Source organism: Epinephelus fuscoguttatus, linkage group LG13 (assembly GCF_011397635.1).
Source record: "Epinephelus fuscoguttatus linkage group LG13, E.fuscoguttatus.final_Chr_v1".
In the NCBI taxonomy this organism is placed as follows: Eukaryota; Metazoa; Chordata; class Actinopteri; order Perciformes; family Serranidae; genus Epinephelus; species Epinephelus fuscoguttatus.
In genome coordinates this window covers 14,621,447-14,644,436 of record NC_064764.1, presented here as the reverse complement: position 1 = coordinate 14,644,436, position 22,990 = coordinate 14,621,447, and the positions used below count along the sequence as shown (strand labels likewise).

The window sequence follows — 22,990 nt, the reverse complement described above, 5'->3', positions numbered from 1 at the left end:
TCAGGTACAATGACCCTTAACCCTCTGAAGTCTGGAGCAACATCACTTTTCTTGTGCTTCATTCAGGTGCCTTTCGCAAGTATTAAAACCTTTGAACCCTGAGCAAATCTTTCAGAAACATGGGGAAAAACCTGGTGAGAAATTCCCCCCAAAAAACAAATAAAAGATTAGAAAACTATTTTTGAATTTTCTCTTTTTTACTAATTTCTTGCAAATTTTTGGGGGGTCATTTCTTCTTTTTGTTGCCGATTGCCTTCTTCCCATGTTTTTGAAAAATAAATAAATAAATAAATCAAACCAACTTACTCAGGTTTCAAAGGGTTAAAGGAATGACAGCTTCTTCTGGTTGAAATGCTTTATTACTATAATTTTAATTTGAAACATTGTTTAGTGAAAGTTTGCGTGAAATGTTTCCTTTTGAAAACAACTTTTAACCACAAATTGTCATACCATGGTATACCTTGACACCAGTATATGCTGCAACCCTACATATAGTTGGCATTTTAGACAGTGTTAGGGCTACTGCTCTTGCTGACTAATGAAGGTCTCACACACACACATAAGCACACCACTGGGCATGCTAAGATTATAACATGTCATCTAAATCAGCAATTCTTCTGCTCTGACTCTGAATCAGCTCTGACTGCATCAGGTGAGTCAGGATTGAATTAAACCTACAAACTTCCCGGTACACAACAGTCAGACATGATTACTGTTATTCCAGTTCTAAAAGCCATATCAGCCACACTTCCCTTGTGCTTTACACTTGGTACTCCTGAGGTACTTGAGCAGAGTAAAGGTAGCAGAGTGTGAAGATCACCTTATTAAATTGTGTGAGTGAGAGGATGACTTGGACATACAATATGTGAAAGGAGACTACCCCAGCAATGTCATCACTGCCCCCCGTATGATTATGGGAGGATTTACTTGTAATCCGGGGTCTTACTCGGCTTGTCAATCATCGCACCAAAGTGTGTGAAACCACATGTGGGCCAGAAAGCCACAGCAACTGATCATGCCACCTGTTCTTAAAGATTTAAATATTAAAACCACTCATTTCGATGCCAGCTGCGCGATCCGAAACACTCTTAATAAACTGTTACGCTGTGGCGTGACTACGCTATTTTTGGGTGTTGTTGTAAGACCATGTTGTCTCGGCAACCATGTCATCACTTTCACTCGCTCCGTTGTTAGGTGGCAGTGTATTGCATAACAACCTAACTGTCCTACCACAACATTGCAGAACCAGATTGAGAAACTGCTAGGCATAAAATAAATCATGCGACCGTTACAAAAATATACCAACATGTGTGTACAATATCATTAACACAATATCCTGTGGCATTCAGCAAACTTTTCCACAACATTAAACAACATGCAGTTTGAAGTCACTGGTGTCCAGTGCTGAAGCTGCAAAGCACTGCGGCGTAACAGAAGCTGAATCTCAAAGACGGCTGGGAGCAGGTCAGCTGAGTGACCGTGGGGAACTACGGCGGGGTCAGGGGATTCTGACGCTTCTAACAAAGTGGGGTCAGCCTGTTCAGGCGGCAGAGGTCAAAACTCTGGTCTGTGCAGCGGTGACCTCGCCCTCGTTAGAAAAATGTTCTTGTGCTTGGGTTCAGTTCCCTGTAAACCGCAACACACTGCAACAAACCACAAAGAGGCTCCAAGGGTCTCATTTACAAAACATGAGAGTAATGAATGTGTGAAAAATGGTAATTTATGCATATTTCAGTATTCATCAAACATTTAGTAGCACCGACTTGTTTACATATGACTGAGGCAGGTGTGTGCATAAACTCCATCATTCCTCAGCTACTTATTTTATTAAGTTCTTCATGTTTTGAAATTAATCTGGCTTTACTGAATGTATATCCATGTTTCTCAAGGTATTACATGAATTACAGTTATTTTTATTTTGTTGTAAATGCTATCTAATATACCCGTTTTTAAATTCTGTAATACAGACAGTTTTGCAGCTGCTGTTTTCAGGGTGTCTACAGCTATCACACACTTCACTTAAACACTTTTTAAGGCCTTTTAAAGATAATTTTAACCAAATATAAGACTGGTTTTGGAAATTGCAAGTAAGCATAAAGTTAAGTAGTATATGTGTAGCCCCGTACGGAAGTAGATTTGCATGTAGATATTTTAAGACTTTTAAGGACATGCAGACATCCTTATTTTGCGGCTCAGTCCTTCATGGGAAGTGAGAAGCTGAGAAGAGACACTCTTCCTATGGTCAAACCACAGTGGTCTCAGCACTAAGGTCAAACTGTCTAGAACAATAAGGGAGCCTGACACATCCCACGTTTGACACTGCTTTCTCAGTGATGTGCTGCTTAGTTAACAGTTTTAATCACACTGACTTCTTTCGACTTTTTGTAAGATTCTCTGGGAGGATGAAACCGCAGACACTTGTTCTGTCTGTCTGTTCTGTTTTTGAGAGGCTGTAAGGCTTTGATAGCTGCGTGTTTCAAATACAGCTGCAATTTCTGCATTGCTTAAGTTCTTCATTATCCAATGTCTTAACTGCCATTTTGGTCTGGCAGATTACACTTGTGGGTGCTGCCCTTTGACTAATTTAGCAATATCTGAGGAGGTACCATCAAGGTAAGACATGATAATTATTGTTTACCCCATATACAAATATACTGAAGTCATCAAACAGTGGAAGTAATGGAAAACAGATGCTTCCAAAGATCTGATGAATGCATGGTTTCAACACAATACATGAATGATGTCATAAATGTTATATTTGAAGAAATGTTTCATCCTCAAAATGTCCATTTGTGTATTAATTAGTCATGCAGTGTTGCCTTGAATTCATGGAGAAAACTTTTTCCTCACACGCCTCCATGGAAAACGGCGAACATATGTTTAACAACATATCTATATTAAAACATCCGTTCACAAACTCTCACGCTACTCGTGCAGTATAATCCAAGTCTCATATATCCAGTCGTATGCTCAGTACTTCCCACACACACATTATTCAAACTGAACTAAAAGTGAAACTCATCCACACTCTTCTCAGCCAGACTCCAATACTATGGTTTTTAACAAAAATGCATGTTTGTAAGTACTGAGCATACGATGGGATAAATGAGACTTGGATTATACTGCACGAGTTGTGTGAGAGTTTGCCATTTTCCGTGGCAGCATGTGAGAAAAACAAAGTTTTCTTCACAAATGCAAGGTAACACTGCATGACTTACTGACATACAAATGGTCAGTTTGTGGGTGAAATATTTCTTTAAAGTCCAGTTTTAGAATTCATCACGTCAGTCTAACACAGCATTATTATCAACCCCTCCCCTTGAGCCCTTTTAATAAAGTGCATATCCGCTGATAGACGAGTTCATTCATAGACTACCAGTAATGGGCCGGAGTTTGGCTGCTAACATGAATAATGATGCTTGGCTCTTAAGACTGTCTTCCTCCTCTGATCCAAGTTGCTGTATCTGCCATCTCGACAGGAACAGCTCCATTAAAACACTGCTGTAATCCCGCCCTGTTAACAGCCAGCTTTTGTTGTCAAGTGAAAAATGATTGATTCCCCCACCCTCCACCTCGCTAAGAATGTGTGAAAATGGATCGGTGTACGATTAGGACCTCGGATTTTCCCACCATTGTTTGTGCCCTCTCTGACAGGAAGAGCAGTCTCGGTACTCACTTTGCGGCAAACTTGACCATCTGCTTGCTGGCACGATCTCCCACTGCGACCAGTGCCTGCACGTTGAACTGCTGTTGACGCAGGACCAAGAAGCATTGCTTCCCTGAAAACAAAACAACAACAACACTCAGTAGTGCCGGGCTGTTAAGATCTCTATTATGCAAGCTTAACAAGCTTGTCACAATAAAAGCTCAGGCGCTCTCTCTGAAGCAATGTGCCTTCATCGTTCAGTCAAATGTCTACGTGTGACTCCAGATGAAGAAGGTTTCCCCCAGCTGTAAGGATCTGCCTTGTCATCTACAGGTAAAGTGTCAAACATTTGTAAACGGAGCTTCTCTTTGAAGAGCACTGTGTGGAGAAAGGGTGATTACTACCTTCCTAACAAACACACACACACACACACACCTAGGAAGAGTGTAAACAAGTTAGCCAACAAAAACTTGGGGCAGTAGACAGTCAGACCACCCAGGTACTTTGATGTCTGTTGTCTGTGAGAAGGGGGAGGGTGGTGGGGGTAACAGCAATGCCAAAATCCCACCAACAGATGCACCTCATCCCAGACCAAATCAGGATGTTATTCTGCTCACACGGACATCCTTACAGCGAGCAGAGAGAATGGAGACATGAGTGGAGGGGAAGTGACTCTTGACTCTGGAAGTTATCTTGAAAGGAAATGGCAAAAAGAAAATCATTGAGACCTTAGTTTATTTGTAATCACACGTTTAGCTAAGCAGCCAAAAGGCTCTGCGTTTCATACAGAGATTTAATAACCTGGCAAGGTTGAGTGGGTTCATTGTATTCCACTAGAGCAACTCCATGGCTGCCAGTAGCTGGAACCCGACAAATGGAGGTTATCTGAGCTTCCAGTTGGCAGCGACATGCTCGTCTGACAATGATATCAAAAACACCCTGAGGTTGTCAAACTCTGCTTAATGTGGAAGGAATGGGGGAAAAAAACTGCTCTGCGAGTGTCTGTACAATCCCACAGAGGAATATATTGTGGAAAATGGGGGGAGGAGTCTTATCAAATAGTTAGTTTATATAGCTAGACCTGTGTTGTACTGTGCCATCGCTGGAGAAAGGTCTGGATGAACCCATCATAATTATGCACGTAGGGGAAAAAAACTCTCTTGGGTGTTAGTACTTCTTTAAACCAACAACAAGGTGCTGAGTCCAGGATGCAACCACAGTGCCCTTGCAAAACAGTGTCTGGAGGGACGTTGTTTTGGTGGAACATTTGCATGTGGGAGGTGGTGCCCCAACACAAACATGGCTAAATTCCCCCCAAAGAAAATGCCACATTAAACTTTAAAAGGTGTTTAAGTGTGTAGGTTGCTAGCTTGGAGGTTTTTACTGTTGTTTCATGCACAGCGCTAAAACAAAGTGTATAGACGGGTCTGGCTATGTTTGTCTGGCAATGTCTAGTTTCACACAGTGATGGGGATTTTGACAATGATAACACACAGCCTACATTTAGTGAGCCTGACTAATTATAAGATACAGTTTGCTATGTATTTTTGCAATAAAAGTCGCCTGATTCTTTTATAGCTTCTGAACTTTGTTGTGTTGATCAGCCTGAAGAGAGTAATATCAGTCATCTAGGTCATGGGAACTCTAAAGGAAAGTCAAAGACAACTGGTGATGCCGTTTGGTCTTTAGAACAAGGGGGTGACGTGGCGTAGTGGCCTGAGGGCAAAAGCTTCAGACATTTCACTATAGTACACCTAGGATTAGCACAGGGGTCATCTAATATGGGCTGTTTGTGTCTTTTGCACAAAACAAACTCACTCTAAGCTGGAAAAAAAGGTGAACAAAGATGGGGGGGGTGGGGTGAGCTCACCTTTGGCTCTGCTGGTGTGGACTCGGGCACGCAGCCAGATCAGCTGGTCAGCTTTCTCAAGAGTAAGGTCTTGGATCCGCACCAACACCCTGTCTGGCTCACACACACACAAACACACACACACACACACACACACACACACACACACAAAGAATTCATTACTTCAAAGGACTTTTCTGCCTCTATTCCCCCCCTCTGTGTAAAGAATCTAGTCCCCCTCCTTCTCTCCTCTGCACACTCCCAAAGGCAGAAAGAAATGTGAATAAGCAAGCATGTGCGTGTGCAGACATACACACAATAAATTGCTCAAATTACAGACGTGCCTAATAAATAAGACACACTAGGAGGGCTGCTGAAAAGCTGTCTAACTCACCCATTCTCTGTGGGCTATATGACAAATTGACTCTAGTTTCACCTGTGTCACTCAGAGGCATGCTTTCTCCTTATTATCAGCGAGCAGGAGAAGCAGACACCGAGGCTACACCAGAGGTAACAGAGCCGCCCTTTTGGCTGCAAACTCTACGTCAAACCCACATGAAAGCCCTCACCCTCCGCACCCCCGCACCTCCAACCCTGTCCCGATGGCTGAGCTTGGCATGCAGGTGAGCGAGGCCCTAGTTTGTTTGCTGCCACTGAAGCTGAAAGAGCATCCAGACAGATGGACGACCTCGACAGGTCCGCCTCCTGCCTCTTTCATCCAGGAGCCATCACATACACTATTAGCCGCTGCAATTATCAGCGCTGCAATCGTGTTGAGAGAAGGGACCAGAAGCATTTTTCATGATGTTTATCAGATGTAAGCGTGTTATCTGTAACTTCTGACAGCCAGACTAAGGTAATCTGAGAAGTTCTGGATCAGAATGTCGACTTGTATCAAAACATAATTTGACAGTTGCTGCAAGTTCTCCATTTCAGGACACCATGTCTTTTTTCATCATGTTAATTTCCTCACCTCGAGAGGGGATGTCGAGGTGAAATGTGTCAATTTAACCCTAAGTTTCCCTAACTTGGGGCTGACATGTGTATGATGATATATGAATGACTTGCAATGTCCTTGTGACAAGAAGAAGGAAGAAGTGATCTTGAATTGACCTTGTTACCCCAGTCTAGTTTACAATTGCATAAATAACTTTTTTCAGACATTAAACCATTTCAAAATACACTGTCAAGCAAATCTTTAAATGAAAGACTTTCCTAGGTAAGTCAGAGCCAACACACATAAAAATAAAAAAAGCTTTTAGAGCTATGAGTTTATAAGAGACTTCCATTTCTGCTAAGTGTCAAATGATTGACAGGAAATTGAGAATAACGCAGCACACAGATATGAAAAAAATAACCGAATGCACTCAACACTGGTACCTGGAAATGATAGTAAAACAGACGTCTGTTTAAACCAAAGGAAGTCTCTCTGTTTATTGTCTTTACCGTGTAATCAGATTCTATGAATTTGTGTGTGACAATGGATGAGTACATTTTTCTGAAATGCACATCCTTCATTCGCTGTGCTGACACGTTTGTGGGAACAAGGACAGATGGCACATAATGAAATACACTACAAAATATCTAAAGAGACTGATCAGACAAATGTGATGAATTGAGAAAGGGGCAGGCCAAAATGTTAATTCTATCTAATTAAGCGATACCTAAAATACCAAATTTACCACCGTATGTGACAGACAAATGTGTCTATATGGTCAATAACCTTGTGGTGACAACAAGGCCAAGCAAAGGATTCAACCCTTCGTCATTTGCTCCATTGAAAATCTTGAAAAGCACAATGAAAGGGTGTTTGAGTGACTGATGAGCGAAGGATGTAACTTTCATACTAACCCAGTTTTTGTTGGGACTGGACCATGGCTGACACACCATATCTGTCCTTGGCGAAGTCCTGAAAGAATAAAAGCTCGTCATCTTAGCAGCCGACATCAGCCGTTTCATCAAACAGCTAAATAAAACATCACACCACTTTTGGCGTGCGCACATCATCTCTCTATTGTTCTCAAAGGCAGCTCTGCCACCTTGATTTCATAAGCGTCAGTCTGTCTGCCACATCTGAGATAACAGACCAACATAACAGATAATGAGGCTTATCACAAGCTAAGGGGAAAATTATTGAACAGGAAACAGAGAGATTCCAGCATGCAGGTATTTACATACAAACTCTTGCAAAGGTGTGGAAGCGAAGGTATAATCAAAGTCAGACAGAAAGGCAGAGAACTGGTCTTAGAGGATGAGTACTGTGGTCCGTGGGGGATACTTACATCTTCCTCGGTGCCTTGCTGTTCTGCAGCCTGAAACACAAAGAAGCAGCAGGGATTTAAAGGGCATTGCAAATAGCCGGGAAACAACAACAAGAGGACTATCTATTAAATTCAAAACATTAAAAATGTTCAAAAACATTTGACTTCAAATGGAGCAACTTAAACCGTTTTGCTACAGCAGTCATGTAAATTGTGTTTTCATCTTGTGCTATCAGGGATTTGAATAAAATTAATAAATCATAGCTCAGTCCTGGAGCCAAGCCTCAGATCCCTGGAATGCACAGCCCCTTCTACACATTGCTCGAACACATCATAGACAATGAGTAATGGCAGGCGGAGATATTGCTTTGTAATAGAAACAGCATAAGTGGACAGATTTTTTATCTCTGCACTGACTCCTAGGCAAATGACTCCCACAGTGCGATGAGATCGACTCTTGGCAAAGTTACAATTCCATTTCCTATGCAAATTGATATTGGTGTATGGAAATGGCTGGTGGCGGAGGAGTGAATTGGAATCGCCCATCCTTGATATGATAATCCACTCACATGATGGATGATATTGCAGCTTATGATCAACTGGATATAGACCTGCTATGGCCTTGAAGCAACCAACCCACACCGGAGCCACTAAAGTGACAAGTGTCAGCACAAAAAGTGCACGGCGGCAAATAACAAAGCTAACATTCACTCAATGAACATTCAACTCAGCTTTCAGGTCTCCCCCTAGGCAGTGCTTCCTAGGCTGCACTGATAAAGGCAGCAATAGCCAAGGTATTAAACAGTGACAACACCTGCTTCTTCCATGAGACATGCTGACTGGACAAATTCAGCAGACTTTCTTGCTTTCACCTATAAACGCCCATTGAATCATGACACACTGATGCACAGGGTGTCTAATTAGTCTTGGATAAGTCAGTGTCAAGCTAGATGATGCATTTGCTTTCAGGGACTGCCTAAGGAAAAATTTAGAAACGGACTGCTGCACATCCGGAAAGAGGCTTGCCGAAAAAGAAAAAAAAAAAAAAAATCAATTTCAGTTTATAGTGTACACTGCATTGAGAATATTTTCATGGCTTTACCTTGCTGTCAGACAGCCCTCTCCTACAGGGACTGAATCTATGCTTTCTTAGAAGCCACCAGACATCTTTAACAAATGCAGTACTTTTACCTCAGAGAAAACAGGACTTGCTGCGCTGATTGGTATCAGAATGACTTTGATGGTTTATAGGGCTAGTTTAGAGTCGCTAAAGTCACGAAATAAAATAACCCAAACAAACTAACAAATCCAGCCAGCTATAGACCAGCAACTCTTGTGTTCTGGCTTTGAGGAGAGAATGGATGGATACAACAGCTTCAGTTCCCTGTTCTGAATAGATGACCATTGTTTTTTTGGCTGGTGAGCAAAGCAAATCTAACTGCCACTTGCATATTTTACCAGCATTTGGCTGGTGGCCAATGCTAATTTCCAACCGTGCTTTAATTTGAAAGCAGCGGTAGGCCATTACTGTGACATCGGATGTGGTGATTATGCTGCACTTTTTTTTTGTTGTCTGCAAGTAGTTTGGAACCACTGCATCGACAAAGGACATTCATGATGAATCTGACTAACATTATTAATGATTAATAAAGCTCATACGATGTTGTTGTGACAGTGGCCCTTACTGTGTACATCCATCCATCCATCCATTTTCTAACCACTTATCCTCTTCAGGGTCGCGGGGGGGGGGGTTGGAGCTTATCCCAGGTGACATTGGGCGAGAGGCAGGGTACACCTTGGACAGGTCGCCAGACTATCACACAGCTGACACATAGAGACAGACAACCATTCACACTCACATTCACACCTACGGACAATTTAGAGTCACCAATTAACCTGCACGTCTTTGGACTGTTGGTGGAAGCTGGAGTACCCGGAAAAAACCCACACTGACATGAGGAGAACATGCAAACTCCACTCAGAAAAGCTCCCGCACCCAGGTACTGTGTACATGTCCATGTCTATCAGTTGCATGTTCAGAGCTGCTTATATGTCATGCACTCCATGTAGAAAAAATAGCACTTTGTTTGGGTGGACATAAACAAACCAAAATGACAGGAATACTTAAACAATGGATACTCTTGCCCCCCCTGCAGCTAACCGACCCTCCCGGACCCACAATGCCCTGCAGAGTTGCACGTCACAGCCCTACCAGCTGTAAGAGGGGGCGACGGATGTGAAACAACAAAACAGAAAAAACAAAACAAAAAAATACAACACTGACCAGCTTGGCCTGCTTCTCAGCCTTCTTTGCAGCTTTCTCCGCTTCCTTCTGCTGTTTCTTCAGGCCTTTCTTTGACTGAGCCTGCTGCTCCTCCTCCGCCGCTCTGAAACAGGAAGAGGTACACAACATAAACATTTAAGTCAACTTCCACCTTCTATTCCTCCTGTATCCCATGAGGAAGTTGTTGACCGCCTGGGAAAATTCATTCAAAGCCATCACCACCTCCAGCTTTTAAGTCTGTGCTACCTGCATCCCCATTGTTGTTTCAAACAAAACATCTGTAGCCTGTGTGAATTTAGGGATGGGAGTTTGGAGGACGGCTAAAAGCAGAATTGTCAGAAAGTAAGATTAGCGAGATAAACAATAAGGCTCTAAGGAGACAGTCGTCTCAGCAGCACTTTCTAATCTAGTATAGAATTTGTGAGGAATACAGATTATCCAATTATGATAACATTCAGTCTTATCTGAACCTAAAGGTGTCTTTATTTGTTAAATGTCACTGCCTTGCAACACAGCACAACAGCGTCAGTGCTGATAAATGCGTGACATTAGCCTATAAAGTAAAGTTTGTTTTGTGGCTGCAACAGAACAGTAGACTAAATACACTCTTATCGAGATATAACAGATCACAATACAGCGGGTAGGACAGCAGAAATGCACATGAATCTAATTATTTAAACTAATACAAACCTTCGAAAACAGTCATAAACAGGCTGTAGTAAAACACAATAGAGCACAAGGTCACATTTTTTGTGGATTTTAATAATAATATTTAATCACATATTTAGTGAAATGAAAACACTGCCTTTCAAACTGAAATAAAACATTCAAGTGATGCATGCTGGTTTTTTATCAGGGCACCATTAAAGCGGCAGCTGTGGCCCAATGACTAAGTGATATGCCAATATTTCAGGTCAAAGAACAAAAGGTTGTAAAATAAAATAAGCTGCAATAAACCAAGTAGTCACAGACTTAATATTATAAACAGTGTGGACTTTACACTTTTCCAAATGCGACTTGCAGAGTTATAAATGTGTGCTAAGACTGCAGGTGAATGGGTGAGTGCTGTTTGGTTTTCCTTATGACCAGGTGTCTGGACCTGAGGGAAGCCTGTGAGCAAAATGGGAGCTGTTCCTATTTAGACACAGGAAATAACAAGGACCAAAGACCAACTATACATAGCAATAAAGCCTAAACAAGACACACACAAAAAAAAAAATCACAAAACATGATATCCTTTTCTTCTGAGCGGGGACTTCACACTAAGTTTTTTACTTCCCTTATGGCTAAATTTAAAACTATCATTGTTCCAACAAGTTGAAGACAAAATTGTTTGTAACACCTGAAAGTAACTAAATTTGGTGATACATTTCTTTTGGAACACATACAAGTCGCCTATTGCTACCCTTTGTTACAGCAGTGCTATTACAAACCTGAACTGAAGGTGAATTTAGGACATAGATTATTAAAGCACTTGGGCTGGTCTTTATGTGCTCCACCAACTGGTTGGATTTGTTAAACTGGATTAACAATCTTTTTCACCCTGAGGCAAGTGAGATGGGCTGACTCTCTGGAGCAGCTGTCTGCAATCTGCTATCAAATCAGTATGAAAACAAATTTTGTGGTTCTCCATTCTTTACCTTGCAAATTTAAGTACTTGCAGACCAATGAATATATGTTGCAAAGTGAAACATAAATGGCGAGTGATATTTGGCAACTCACAACAATCAGTTAACTGCCATTACTGAATAACAGACATCATAACGGAAACAGGTGTATTCATAAAAGGCAATAAATGGAGAGAGCAGTTGCACATTAAAAAAATCTCTGCTATCAGTCCTTGTCTGAGGCTTAGTCATCCAAAGTACACAGAATTCCAATTTAAAGTTCTTTAGGATGAAATGCAATCCAGTGCAGCAGCCCTACAATCTCACATTTGTGAAACAAATAAGTCATTGATTAAGGGTGTGGGGGGAAGGACAATATGTTATTGTGATATTTTTGCATGGCTACACACGGTGCCACCTATCCTTTTTTTTACTGTATAAATTATTAATGTACCAAATACAAATGAAACTTTTGGTAGCCTATAAAATAATAAAATCAACAGTGTCCCTAGAACACTGTGCGACAATAAAAATGATTAGCTAACTGAAAACTTTATCTTATTATATAAATAAGATGTTAAAAAGTTTTCCTTTGGGAACATTATTTGCACTTAAAAAAAAAAGAAATCAATATCAAGATATTGCAATATGTGTCATCACAATACTCAGCATATCTCAACACGGTGAAAATTGAAATTGTATCATCTCGTGACTAAAGTATCATATCAGTATCGTAGCCAATCTGGTGCGTCCCACCCGATTGTTGACAAGGTTTGATTCAAATCACCTGTAATTATTGAAGCTACTATTTAATACTATCGCACTGATCTGTATTATACTGTAAGGTGCTACAAGATCCTATACTTCTCCTTACTATTTGTAAGTGAGGTATACAAAACTTTAGAAATAACTTTTGTTATAATGCTGTTTTGTGCCATAAAATTGAGGTATCACACAAGTAGTAGTAGTTATTAACCAAATCTTAACATTTTAAGTAATGTAGTATTTAGTGCAGGGATAGTGTTGCATTGACTTGCATCACCCAGGATTTACTTTTTGCGATCACTCAGTGTATTTTCTGCAATAAATTGAAGTTATTTAAGGCACACTGCTTTACTGACACCTCAAACATTCCTTGTCTGTAGCTACGATTTTAACACTGGAAAAGACGTGGTCCATACCCAGAGGCGAAACTGACAGGTGTAACTTTACAGCAGGGGGATGTGCCTGCTGAACACGACCTAATGTGGATGAATGTGATTCAAGATGTCTTTAATGTAATATGGTGATGAAGCACATAAAACCGAGACTGCACACACACACCAGCCAGCACGCAGGTTCATCTTGTGTTTATATTGTTGCTATTTAAACTTTCTGTTCATACAGGTAAGCTTTTGAGATGCATCTACTTGAACTGTCAGATGATGCAATCTGCTGCTTATGTAGGTAATGCTAGCTAGATGCTAACTGTACCGACGTTAATGTCAGCATAAGCTAGTTAAAGCGCAGAGTGCTGGAGCTGCTGTGAGACGTACAACACAACTTTCACTTCATTCTTACCCCTGAGCTTCCTCTTTAGTCATGTCGGGTTATGTTCTTGAAGAATGAGGACGAAATGTTTCACGGCTGTCTGTCACAGAGAAGCACCACATCAGCTGTTCACAGCATGGACGTGCACAGGAAGGAAGGACTTGTTTCAGCAGAGCACCAAATGGCGGATGCTGAGGGTTCCGGCAAGAAACGAGTGTCTGACGGGTAGTTCCGGCTGACTTATATTGTTATTCCTCCGCGCGACAAAATAGACAAAATAATGGAGAAAAACCTGAATGGCTTCAGAAAAGGGTTAAATTTATCTTTTTTATATATATATAATCAGATCATATTATGCCAAAAAGCCGCATTTGTAATCAACTTGAAAATAAATTCTGGAAATAAGCAGGCTAATTTGATTGGAAGTGAGGGACATTTTCAAATAACATTAGAAAATGGACATTTCTTTAAAAAAGGACCAGATTGAATATGAATTGATAATCGTGTAAAACTGCAATAAAGGGAAATAAATGGTGTGGACTAAATGCAACCTATGGCAGTATGTAGTGGTTGTTGATGAGGAGGGTGTTTTATTAGGTCAGGGGTCAGCAACCTTTACTATTAACCTTTACTACTCTGCTGTGGGCTATTTATGATTATTTGGTACTTAAACTTTGCAGTTATGGCAGTGGAAGACAACAAATTTGTCCATGCACTTTTATCATTTTTATTTTCCTCTTAGACTTTTCCTTTTGTGGATTTGGAATCCATAGGGAGACTCAAGACTGGCCAGTGCTGCAGAGGTTTGGCAAAATGAGAAAAAGACATCTGAACTACATTATTATTATCATTATTATTTTTATTTTATTTTATTCCACTTCATTTTATTTTAATCAAAATGTTGTTCATTTTCACATCATTTTTTGTCAAGGCCACAGGGAGCCACTGGAGAGGGGCGTAACAGCCACATGTGGCTCCGGAGCCACAGGTTACCTATAGGTAACAAAGGGAAAAGTGGGTATATTCTCCGATATATTCCAGCTTTTTGGCTGATAGACGGGTGTGCTGAAAACAGCCAGAAAAAGAGATGGGAGTACCCCCTGTGCCTGCGTATATCCTCCATACACAGCTGAGTATATTGTTTATCAAGGTACAGCATTGTTTGGGTGTTTCTGTTTCAGATGCCAAAAAATAATAGGGAGGAATATTAGCACCCAACTACCCTGTGCAAATTGTAGTCTGTGGTCTAAAGTATTTGGTTAAGAAGGTGCCCTAATGCTGAAGAACCTTATAATTACATACTAGTTACACTATTTTGTCATTGGATGTATACAAGAAAAAAAAAAACATGCACACAAACACCAGCATGTGTGGCCATGTCTTAGTTTTAACATATCCACATGAACACTAAAACTGACACCCTCTGTGAAATTACTTTCACGCCCTCGGTCGAGTGCACTCAGTGCATCCAGGTATCCATTGACCTTTGCAGGAACGGCCAAGCACAGCTAGTGACTGTGGTTTGAATACAGTGGGGGGTCATCAAAGCTTTTCTCAGGCTGTTGGCCACAGGAGCTCCCGGTGCAGGAAACAGCCTTCCTGCTGCTCACTTTCCAACCAAAACAATGTAACCATTAGTGGAGCATGTCACTGCCCAAAAGGAACCTGTGGTATTTGTGTTCCTTTCATGCTCAGTTTGTATTCGCCCTTTTAAATAATCTCTGCACTTACTGCTTCTCATAAATTCAGTACATCTCAACAGCAAAACCTGAATGAGGCGCTGCACATTCTGGACCATGGTCTCAAGTTGCAGTTAGGAACTTGATGCACACTGGTAATGAATCACCAGAAGACTACATTTCCTGTCCATTTCAACAGCTTTGCCCTTTAACCCATAATGCAAACAAGAAACTCCTCACTACTTCAACATACACATATGAGTTTGTTTTGAATAATATATAAGACGTCAGAAAGGTTGGACTTTTGCAATATTGCACAGGAAGGTGATATTGATGTTTTGCAGGAGGCGATGGCTACAGTATCATGAGAATATTATCATGTCAGAAGAGCCTGGTCTATGTAAAATAAACATACATTTAAGCTGATAGAACTGAAGAGGCAGTATAAGGATTTAGATGTGTATGTTACTGAACCGTGAATATTTTCTCATCACACACAGCGAGCAAAAGCTTTAATTATGAATGAAAGGACACCTCATTGCACCCAAGGGTTTATTCCCAAATGGGCTCTGAGTACTGTTTGTGCACTGAAGTGGACACTTTGGATGATAAAGATAAAAGCATTATAGTTTGTTATGGTGATAACGGTTAAGTATTTAGAAAATGGCATGTTGTACATCAATGGGAGCCGAATAATCAGTAAAATTCATGAAAAAAAAATATGGCGAACTGTTAGTAATGTAAAACCACATTCATCTTGTTGTCTTGACCAGCTAGATAGCCTCTGTTCAAATCATGCTTATGGTTTAATCTCTTTTAAAGTCTTTTGCTGGACAGAAGTTTGCAACAGTAAAGATTTTTTGATTATATTTTATATCTGTGCACTTTTATTTAAAAACATGTACTTCGGATATCTGATGTGTGTACATGAAGTACAGTTCTGCATATATGGTGGTTGATCTGATCCTAAAGTCTCTCACAACATTTCTGGGTGACAGTAAAAGGAGAAGCAGATGAAGACAGATTCATCTCAACACTTGGAAGGGTTAATCACATATCTGTCTCTGCACAGACTGAGGCAACGCAGCTCGTATGCTAATTCCGAATCATCTGGGAACATTTCCAACTGAAAAAAAGCACCTTTTGTTTCATCCTGTGTCATTGTGAGAGACCAGAGCCACAAATTATCCATTAACCTTGTGGCTTGAAGGGGGCACTTCACACCTTCTTTTACACTTAAAGAAATGGAAATGTTGCTCCGTTGGAGTCTTGAATGGATACCAGCATTGCATTGCACAGCGGCCATTTGAAGACTTCATTCTCCTCAGGATCTATTGTTGCCAGCTTCCTTTGGTCTCCAACTTGAACATCACCCTGTCACCAGTCAACCCAGATTAAATCCTTACTATGTACTGAGAACAGAGGAGCCTTCAGTGAGACTGATGTCAATGTGTGTGCGCGAAACGTGTCATTTTATGTTGGATCTTGTCACTTGAGAATGCAGCTTTATTGCTGATGATATATTGCACGAGTGCTCAACAAAGACTATGCCTGCCTATATGCATTGTCAGCATATACAACCAGTGTCCTGAATGCTATTATTTTTTGTTTTGTGAGCGGGGAGATAGCTAAGTTGACCCACTGACCCACTCTGTGCAGTGAATGAGGATAACACTTGTTTACAAGCCAAACATAATGGAGGCAGTATATCTTGCAAACTGAAAAGAAAGAAAATGAGTCAAAGGAGAACTTAACATGCTATTTTCTTTGTTAAGGAGCCATATGGGTGCTAATTATAACCAAAGATTTTAGCTTTTGTGTCATGGCTGCTTAAGATGTAAAAGTGCACAGATGTTCCTGCAATTACAGGGCCTGCCTGCTCAGTCGTCCTTCTGCTTTCTAGGCAGATCAGGTGGAGACATTTGTGTTAGGACCCCCCCCCCCCCCCTTCCTCCACCCCACCCTTCCAACACACACACCTCATCCTCCACCCCCACCCCCTGAGGGAAGGAGGAGCTGGTTTTATCTGAAAATGCACACCACACAGTTGTATTAGAAGCACTGAATTTTTTATTTTTCCATAAAAAAACAAATATAAAATGGTTAAAAAAAAATAATAATAATAAAAAAAAAAAGCAGCATGCATTCTCTCTCTTTTACAAAACTTCCAGTGTGAACGACGGCAATAAATAATAGCTTTCAGACAGTCACACAACTTAAGTGCGAACACACAAATGCTACAAACTATATACAGGTTTCCAAGAGCAGCTACTATCCCTAAAAACAGAATAGGGCACCGTATGCCTGAGCTTTAATACAGCAGCACAGATTGTAAAGATGAAAACACAGAAAATGAATCTTGATTGTAAAGCTGAACGAGTGGAAATGAGGCACTGCCTGAGGACACAATCTGCTTTGAGGGACATAAAACTTGCACAAATTGCGATAAAAACACAAGACTCACAATCGCAGTTAACAAGGCAAACAAATCAAAAAGTATAAAAACTCTTTCTTTTTACATCTGTACAAAATGTAGTAAGTTCTTTGAAACTGAAGCTTAGTTTTTCTTCCTCTCCTGAGATTATCAAGTCACAGACTCAGAGTTTGACTGTTTGTTAACTTGACAAAACACTTGAGGACTCGGACTCTGTTGACACAGATGAAATTGGCCCTCGCTTTTTTGTCATGAGAGTCACTTTCTGACTTGATCTGCTGCTGGCTGTCAGTGCACTCCTGGCCGATTTCTTGAATTTAACTCCCAGGAAAGCATAGAGGATGGGGTTCAGGCAGCAGTGAAAAAAGGCCAGCGCCTCTGTGATTGAAATCCACTTGGACAGCGCTTGCTCAAGTTCACAAGAGGGAGAGATCACTTTCAGAATTATCAGGTTGTTCAAGAAGATGCCAACACAGTAGGGCAGCCAGCAGGTGAAAAAACAAACAATGAGGATGACCGTGGTCTTCAGCGCTTTCTTCTTCAGAGTCTGGCCCTTGGCACCTCGTGACAGCTTGGCGATGATGATGCAGTAGCAGATGAGGATGACCAGACCGGGCAGTATGAAGCCCACCAGGATGTGCTGGAAGTTGAAGGCAACTATCCAATTTTGACTGGTTTCTTGTGGATAGATGCGCTGGCAGCTGATCCGGGAGTCTGCAGTCTCCATGGTCTCGTCGAAGATGAGAAAGTTTGAGAAAGACCCTGTGTCCAGCGTCGTGGCAAACACCAGGTCAGGTACAGTGAGCACAGCTGCAGGCAGCCACACACCCACATAGATCACTCTGTTCGCAAGCAGCTTCCTTGTGGCTTGGCTGTTGGTGGCATGCACAACCGCCAAATATCTGTCCAGACTGATGAAGGCCAGGATCAGTACGCTGCTGTACAGGTTCAATGTGTAGATCATGTGCACAAACTTGCAGAGGAAACCTCCAAAGTACCAGTTGCTGGCTGCATCCACGGCCCAGAAGGGCAGCGTGATGACGAAGAGGAGATCAGCCACAGAGAGATGGAGCCGGTACTTGTCTGTCATCGTCTTAACCTTTTTCTGGAAGCCCATGACAAAAACAACTAATCCATTGCCAGAGACTCCCAGAATACAAATTATTCCGAAAACTGCTGGCAGGAAAATCTTGTTGAATTCGCTGCTGAGCGCTGTGCTACATGGCTCCTCATAGTCCATGATGTAGTCTACAGACTCCTCTGACATGTTGTCAGTATTGTTGTCATCAAAGTCATATGAATAGTTCAACTGCAAGAAAAAGAAATGGTAAAGTTAGACGTAAGTTGAGATCTGGTCAGTCGTTCACATTACAAAACCCAATTTCTCTTAAAAACATCTTTTAACTTGTATCTAAAGTTGCAATTGTCTAAAAAGTTTCAATTGTACTTTTCTCCATATCATTTCATCAATAAAAGTGTTCATTTAAAATTAAAAAAAGTACAATGAATAACACCACCATTAGCACACGTGATGCTTAAACACATCAAACATTAATTGTCTTTCAACAGCCTCAAGCAAAAACAGATTAATCTACCACATGTTCAAAAAGTAGCAGTAAAGAAACTCACCGTCATGTTCAACAATCTGTCCATACTCTAATGCTCGGAGGACCAGTGTGGGCTCGCATGAGAAGCAGGGTGATCAGTTTGTTTGCCTGTAAGAAACAAGTCATTATATACCACCGGTGCTCCTGACTCCTCCCCCGACAGGAGGAGGAGCAGCACGCGCTCGTCTCCAAAAACGGGTTCACTATATAACCAACTACTCTGCTTGTGGTGTGGGCGTCAGTATGTGAAACTTTTTGCCCCAAAAAACCCGTGTCTGTTATTTCATCAACCTAAAAAAGAAAAGTTGAACCAAGTCTCAGGGACAGCGTGGAAAGGTCTGTTTGTTTAAGAGTGAGTCATTATATTAGGTCTACAAGGGCCACTGTGACAATTATTTAAGGACAAATGGATTAAATTTCTCTAGAACTGATTTCTGGTGATTTTTGCTCTCCTCTGTATCAACTTATTACATGCAACAGGAAGTCAAAATCTTGACAAACAAGAGCTGTCCTAATCCTGTGATACATTTGGGGAAGAATGGCCTGATAGACAAACAACATGACACTGCAACAACTGTTAAAGAGATGCCACTGGAGTCAGCAACCACATCAGGATCACAGATACACTATCACACAGGAAATTGATAACTATAATAAGAAATATTCATATTGATAATATGATGATTAACTTATGCACTGAAGAGTCTTGCCATGTTACTACAGTCGAAAAACATGCTGCAAAGTTCAAAATCGTAACTGTTATTAATACTACATTACCAGTGGTGGACGATGTATTCAGATCTTTAACTGAATAAAAAATAATAATACAGTGTTGGATACTCTGTTACACGTAAAAGTCCTGCATTCAAAATCTCATTAAGTTAAAGTACAAAAGGATCAGCATCAAAACATACTTAAAATAGATGATGATATATAGATGATTTCAACTACTTCATATACTGCTGGGCAGCAACTTGGTAGATATGTAGAACAGGACGCCTCAAGGTGACTGGAGAAATTTAACTCTAGTTGGCAACTGGGTGGCGCTATAACAACAGAAAAATGCTTATAAATGGTTAAAATGCAACCGATCGCTGTGGCTCCCACTGTGGCCGAATGTTGTTGTTTTTTTCTAATTTTTGGTATGACTAAGTCATGGTATGGTATGTTGTACTCAGCGGGTATGGACTGGTAGGTTGTATTATTAATCTTTATCTGCAAAGTAACAGGTAACTTCAAATAAATGTAGTGGGGGGGGGGGGGGAGTATAATATTTCCCTCTCAAATGTAGTGTTATAGAAGTATACACTCATTAATTCATTCATTTACCTTCATTTACCATAACCACTTATCTTGTTAGGGGTGATGGGGGGGGCTGGAGCCTATCCTAGCTGACATTTAAAGCAGCATAAGATGAAGATACTTAAGTACAAGTACTTCAAAACTGCACTTGATTAGAGTACTTGAGAAAATCTATTTAGTTACGTTCCACCACTGTGTATTACAGCTGTCCATCCAGGTGAGTTATTGGAAAATTAAAGCAATTTTAGGATTACACATGCTTCTCTGTAATTTATCACCAGCGATGAAGTCTAACATTTTGCACCTCCCTCCCCATTCTGCATGAAGCGAGGACTGACATTTAGATTGGTGTTCAGGGACTTGTCACAGCCTCATATTTCTTCCTACAAATCACTTTATAACTGTGTCTGATGACAGTTTTCATCAGCGGAGGTCTGAATCCGTCCTCACCTTTATACACACCCTGTCTCTTCTCAAGTGCTGTTATGTCTACGCCACCAAGTGCTAAATGACCCCCAGTGGATTTGAAAAGAAACCACACACCCTGTAATGTGGGATTTCTATCAAACGGCTATCGAGCCTCAGAGTGTAGAGCATTCATTTTCTCACAGCTTTACCGACCCTCTCTGATTTCAGTTAAGGTAGTGATGACAGGGCCGGGCCAAACGAAACTCCCTGCCCCTCTTTTCAGACTGAGTTGACAGTTGTCTGAAACTGAATCTCCTGCATGTGGCATGCAAATACTGCCTCATGTCTTTGATATATGAGAACAAGGGTAGATTCAATGAGTCAGTCGACATCATTGATTTCATTGATGTCCCCTGCTTGTGATAAAGAGGGATTTTTAGAGTTGCATGACAACATAACATTTTGGAAACATCAGGAAGTCAGCACATTTTCATAGCACAAACACATTTTTTTCTTGTCTCGATGACATTTATATGGATTTATGGTGCATTAGCAGATAATGTTTTTTTCTTTTTGTATATCAGCACTGAAAACATTTCTCCACTGGCTATACTGTTCCTGTCAAGCTTAGTCAAAAGGACAGTTCACCCCAAAATCAAAAATACATATTTCCTCTTACCTGTAGTGCTATTCATCAATTTAGACTTTTGTGGTGTGAGTTGCTGAGTGTTGGAGACATCAACCAAAGAGGCATCTGCCTTCACTCCAGTATTATGAAACTAGATGGCACTCAGCTTGTAGTGCTCAAAGTGCCAAGAAATTACATTTGAAAAACTCAACAGCAATGTCTCTTTCCAAAAATCATGACCCGGTTACTCTTTGCTGTGAACAGTTTCATGTGGGAACTATTTTCTTTTTACCGAACTACACCCACCAACTGTGTCAGCATGCAGAAGGACATGTGCTTCTACTAATGGACGATGTAATGTTAGCTAGCTCAGTGCTGCTAGTTGAGCTAGTAGTAGACGCATGCTTCCTCCTGCATGGTGATGCGGTTGGTGGATATAGTTTGGTAGAGTTGAGTGCCATCTAGTTCCCTCATATTGGACAGAAGGCAGACATCTCTACAGCCAATATCTTTAACATTTGGCAGCTTACACCAAAATGGATTGATAAATAGCACTACATGTAGGAGAAAACATGTATTATTGATTCTGGGATGAACTGTCCCTTTAATTTGGTTGACTGGGGTTTTACAACTTCAAACCTCTTTGTTAAAGGCAGTACATCACAAAACCTCATAACCTGAAAGCCCCCAAAACTCACCTCAGTTCACAGCTGAGTTCATAACGTCAGCAGTGACCTGTGATAACAGTTTATACGGTATCATGCGCACAAAAATGAGGAAGTTTAGCAAGTGATTGCCATCATGGCTGAATCATAAAAAAACCCTGCCATTATTAACATGGAAAACCACTGCTATTTGTGTTGTGACTATACAGAGTAGCACTGAAAAGATATTATCTCCGATGCAAAATAGTTTCATATGATTATAATATTTTTGACACTGAGCTGAACAATTTAAAAAGGCTCTTTTGCTCCACTCAATTAAATCTGTCAGCACTTCATGAAGGATTTGCTGTACCAAACTCCTGGTGTCTGGTACAACTAAAATCCCCCAGTGTGAGGATACATTTTTCTTTTCCTTTTGAAATAAGGGTAGTTAGCATGGGACACATCTGCAAAAACCCAAGGAAACACTTATAGAGTTTGATTTACAAGCAGTCCATTGCAACACCACACCAATTTCAGTGCTGAGTAGAAAAAAATGCAGACAATGAACAAATAAGGAGCTCTGTGATTATTACTTTAATACAATAACAAAACATTAATGAATTAATAATCTGATAATCCGCAGATGGTTGTAGACTAATCCTGTGTGTGTGTGTCATCTTCAGATCCTCCTGCAGTTGGACTCCTGAGGAGAGGAACAGGGGGAATCTGCAGCTCAGAGAAAGGCCACTGTATTGGTATGATGCTCTTATCAACGTCATTCAGACACACAGACAGTTTCTCTGTTATCTGTCTGCAAGCAGAACTCCTGGTTTTCATTTGTGTGTTGAATCACATATAGTATTTTGGTCTTTTACATTCCCCAAATCCCTTTCACCACAGAGGGGAATTCCACCAACTCAGTTTCTGAATTTTTTTTTTCTTCATTTTCAGTCGTATTTCTCCTGAAGCGCTCACTCACTCGAATTCCCCAAGGTTGTTTTTAAATTCAGTACTATGTTTTTAGCGTTGTGCGGTCTTTGAAATGGTGCAGTTGCATGGTATCGGATCACTTTGGCATCCTTACATGAAACATACATTTGTAAGCGAA

The 22,990-nt window shown here is 40.8% G+C and overlaps 2 protein-coding genes across 2 annotated transcripts in view; both read right to left on the bottom strand.

Moving 5' to 3' along the window:
• The window catches only part of dars1 (aspartyl-tRNA synthetase 1), a 32,565-nt gene extending 19,211 nt beyond the window's left edge, over positions 1 to 13,354 (bottom strand). The window contains exons 1-6 of the mRNA XM_049594141.1: positions 13,208 to 13,354; positions 10,041 to 10,143; positions 7,778 to 7,807; positions 7,347 to 7,404; positions 5,517 to 5,609; positions 3,677 to 3,779 (exon numbers count right to left, since the gene is read on the bottom strand). Coding sequence (XP_049450098.1) covers positions 3,677 to 3,779; positions 5,517 to 5,609; positions 7,347 to 7,404; positions 7,778 to 7,807; positions 10,041 to 10,143; positions 13,208 to 13,230 — 410 coding nt within the window. The 5' untranslated portion in view covers positions 13,231 to 13,354. The remainder of the gene's footprint in view (positions 1 to 3,676; positions 3,780 to 5,516; positions 5,610 to 7,346; positions 7,405 to 7,777; positions 7,808 to 10,040; positions 10,144 to 13,207) is intronic.
• A 3,549-nt stretch (positions 13,355 to 16,903) lies between these two features.
• Positions 16,904 to 19,065, bottom strand: LOC125899985 (C-X-C chemokine receptor type 4-like). The gene is made up of 2 exons (XM_049594698.1): positions 18,920 to 19,065; positions 16,904 to 18,599 (listed from the first exon to the last, which is right to left on the bottom strand). The coding sequence occupies exons 1-2, from the start codon at positions 18,941 to 18,943 to the stop codon at positions 17,472 to 17,474; spliced, it is 1,152 nt and encodes a 383-aa protein (XP_049450655.1). The 5' UTR covers positions 18,944 to 19,065; the 3' UTR covers positions 16,904 to 17,471.
• Between the last annotated feature and the right edge of the window lie 3,925 nt (positions 19,066 to 22,990).

What these genes read in the sequence shown, in the direction of transcription:
- LOC125899985 (XM_049594698.1), bottom strand. Translation starts at nt 18,943, where the DNA reads ATGGACAGATTGTTGAACATGACG. An exon ending in ACAGATTGTTGAACATGACG is followed by an intron (nt 18,600 to 18,919) that starts GTGAGTTTCTTT and finishes TTTTTCTTGCAG; the next exon opens with TTGAACTATTCATATGACTT.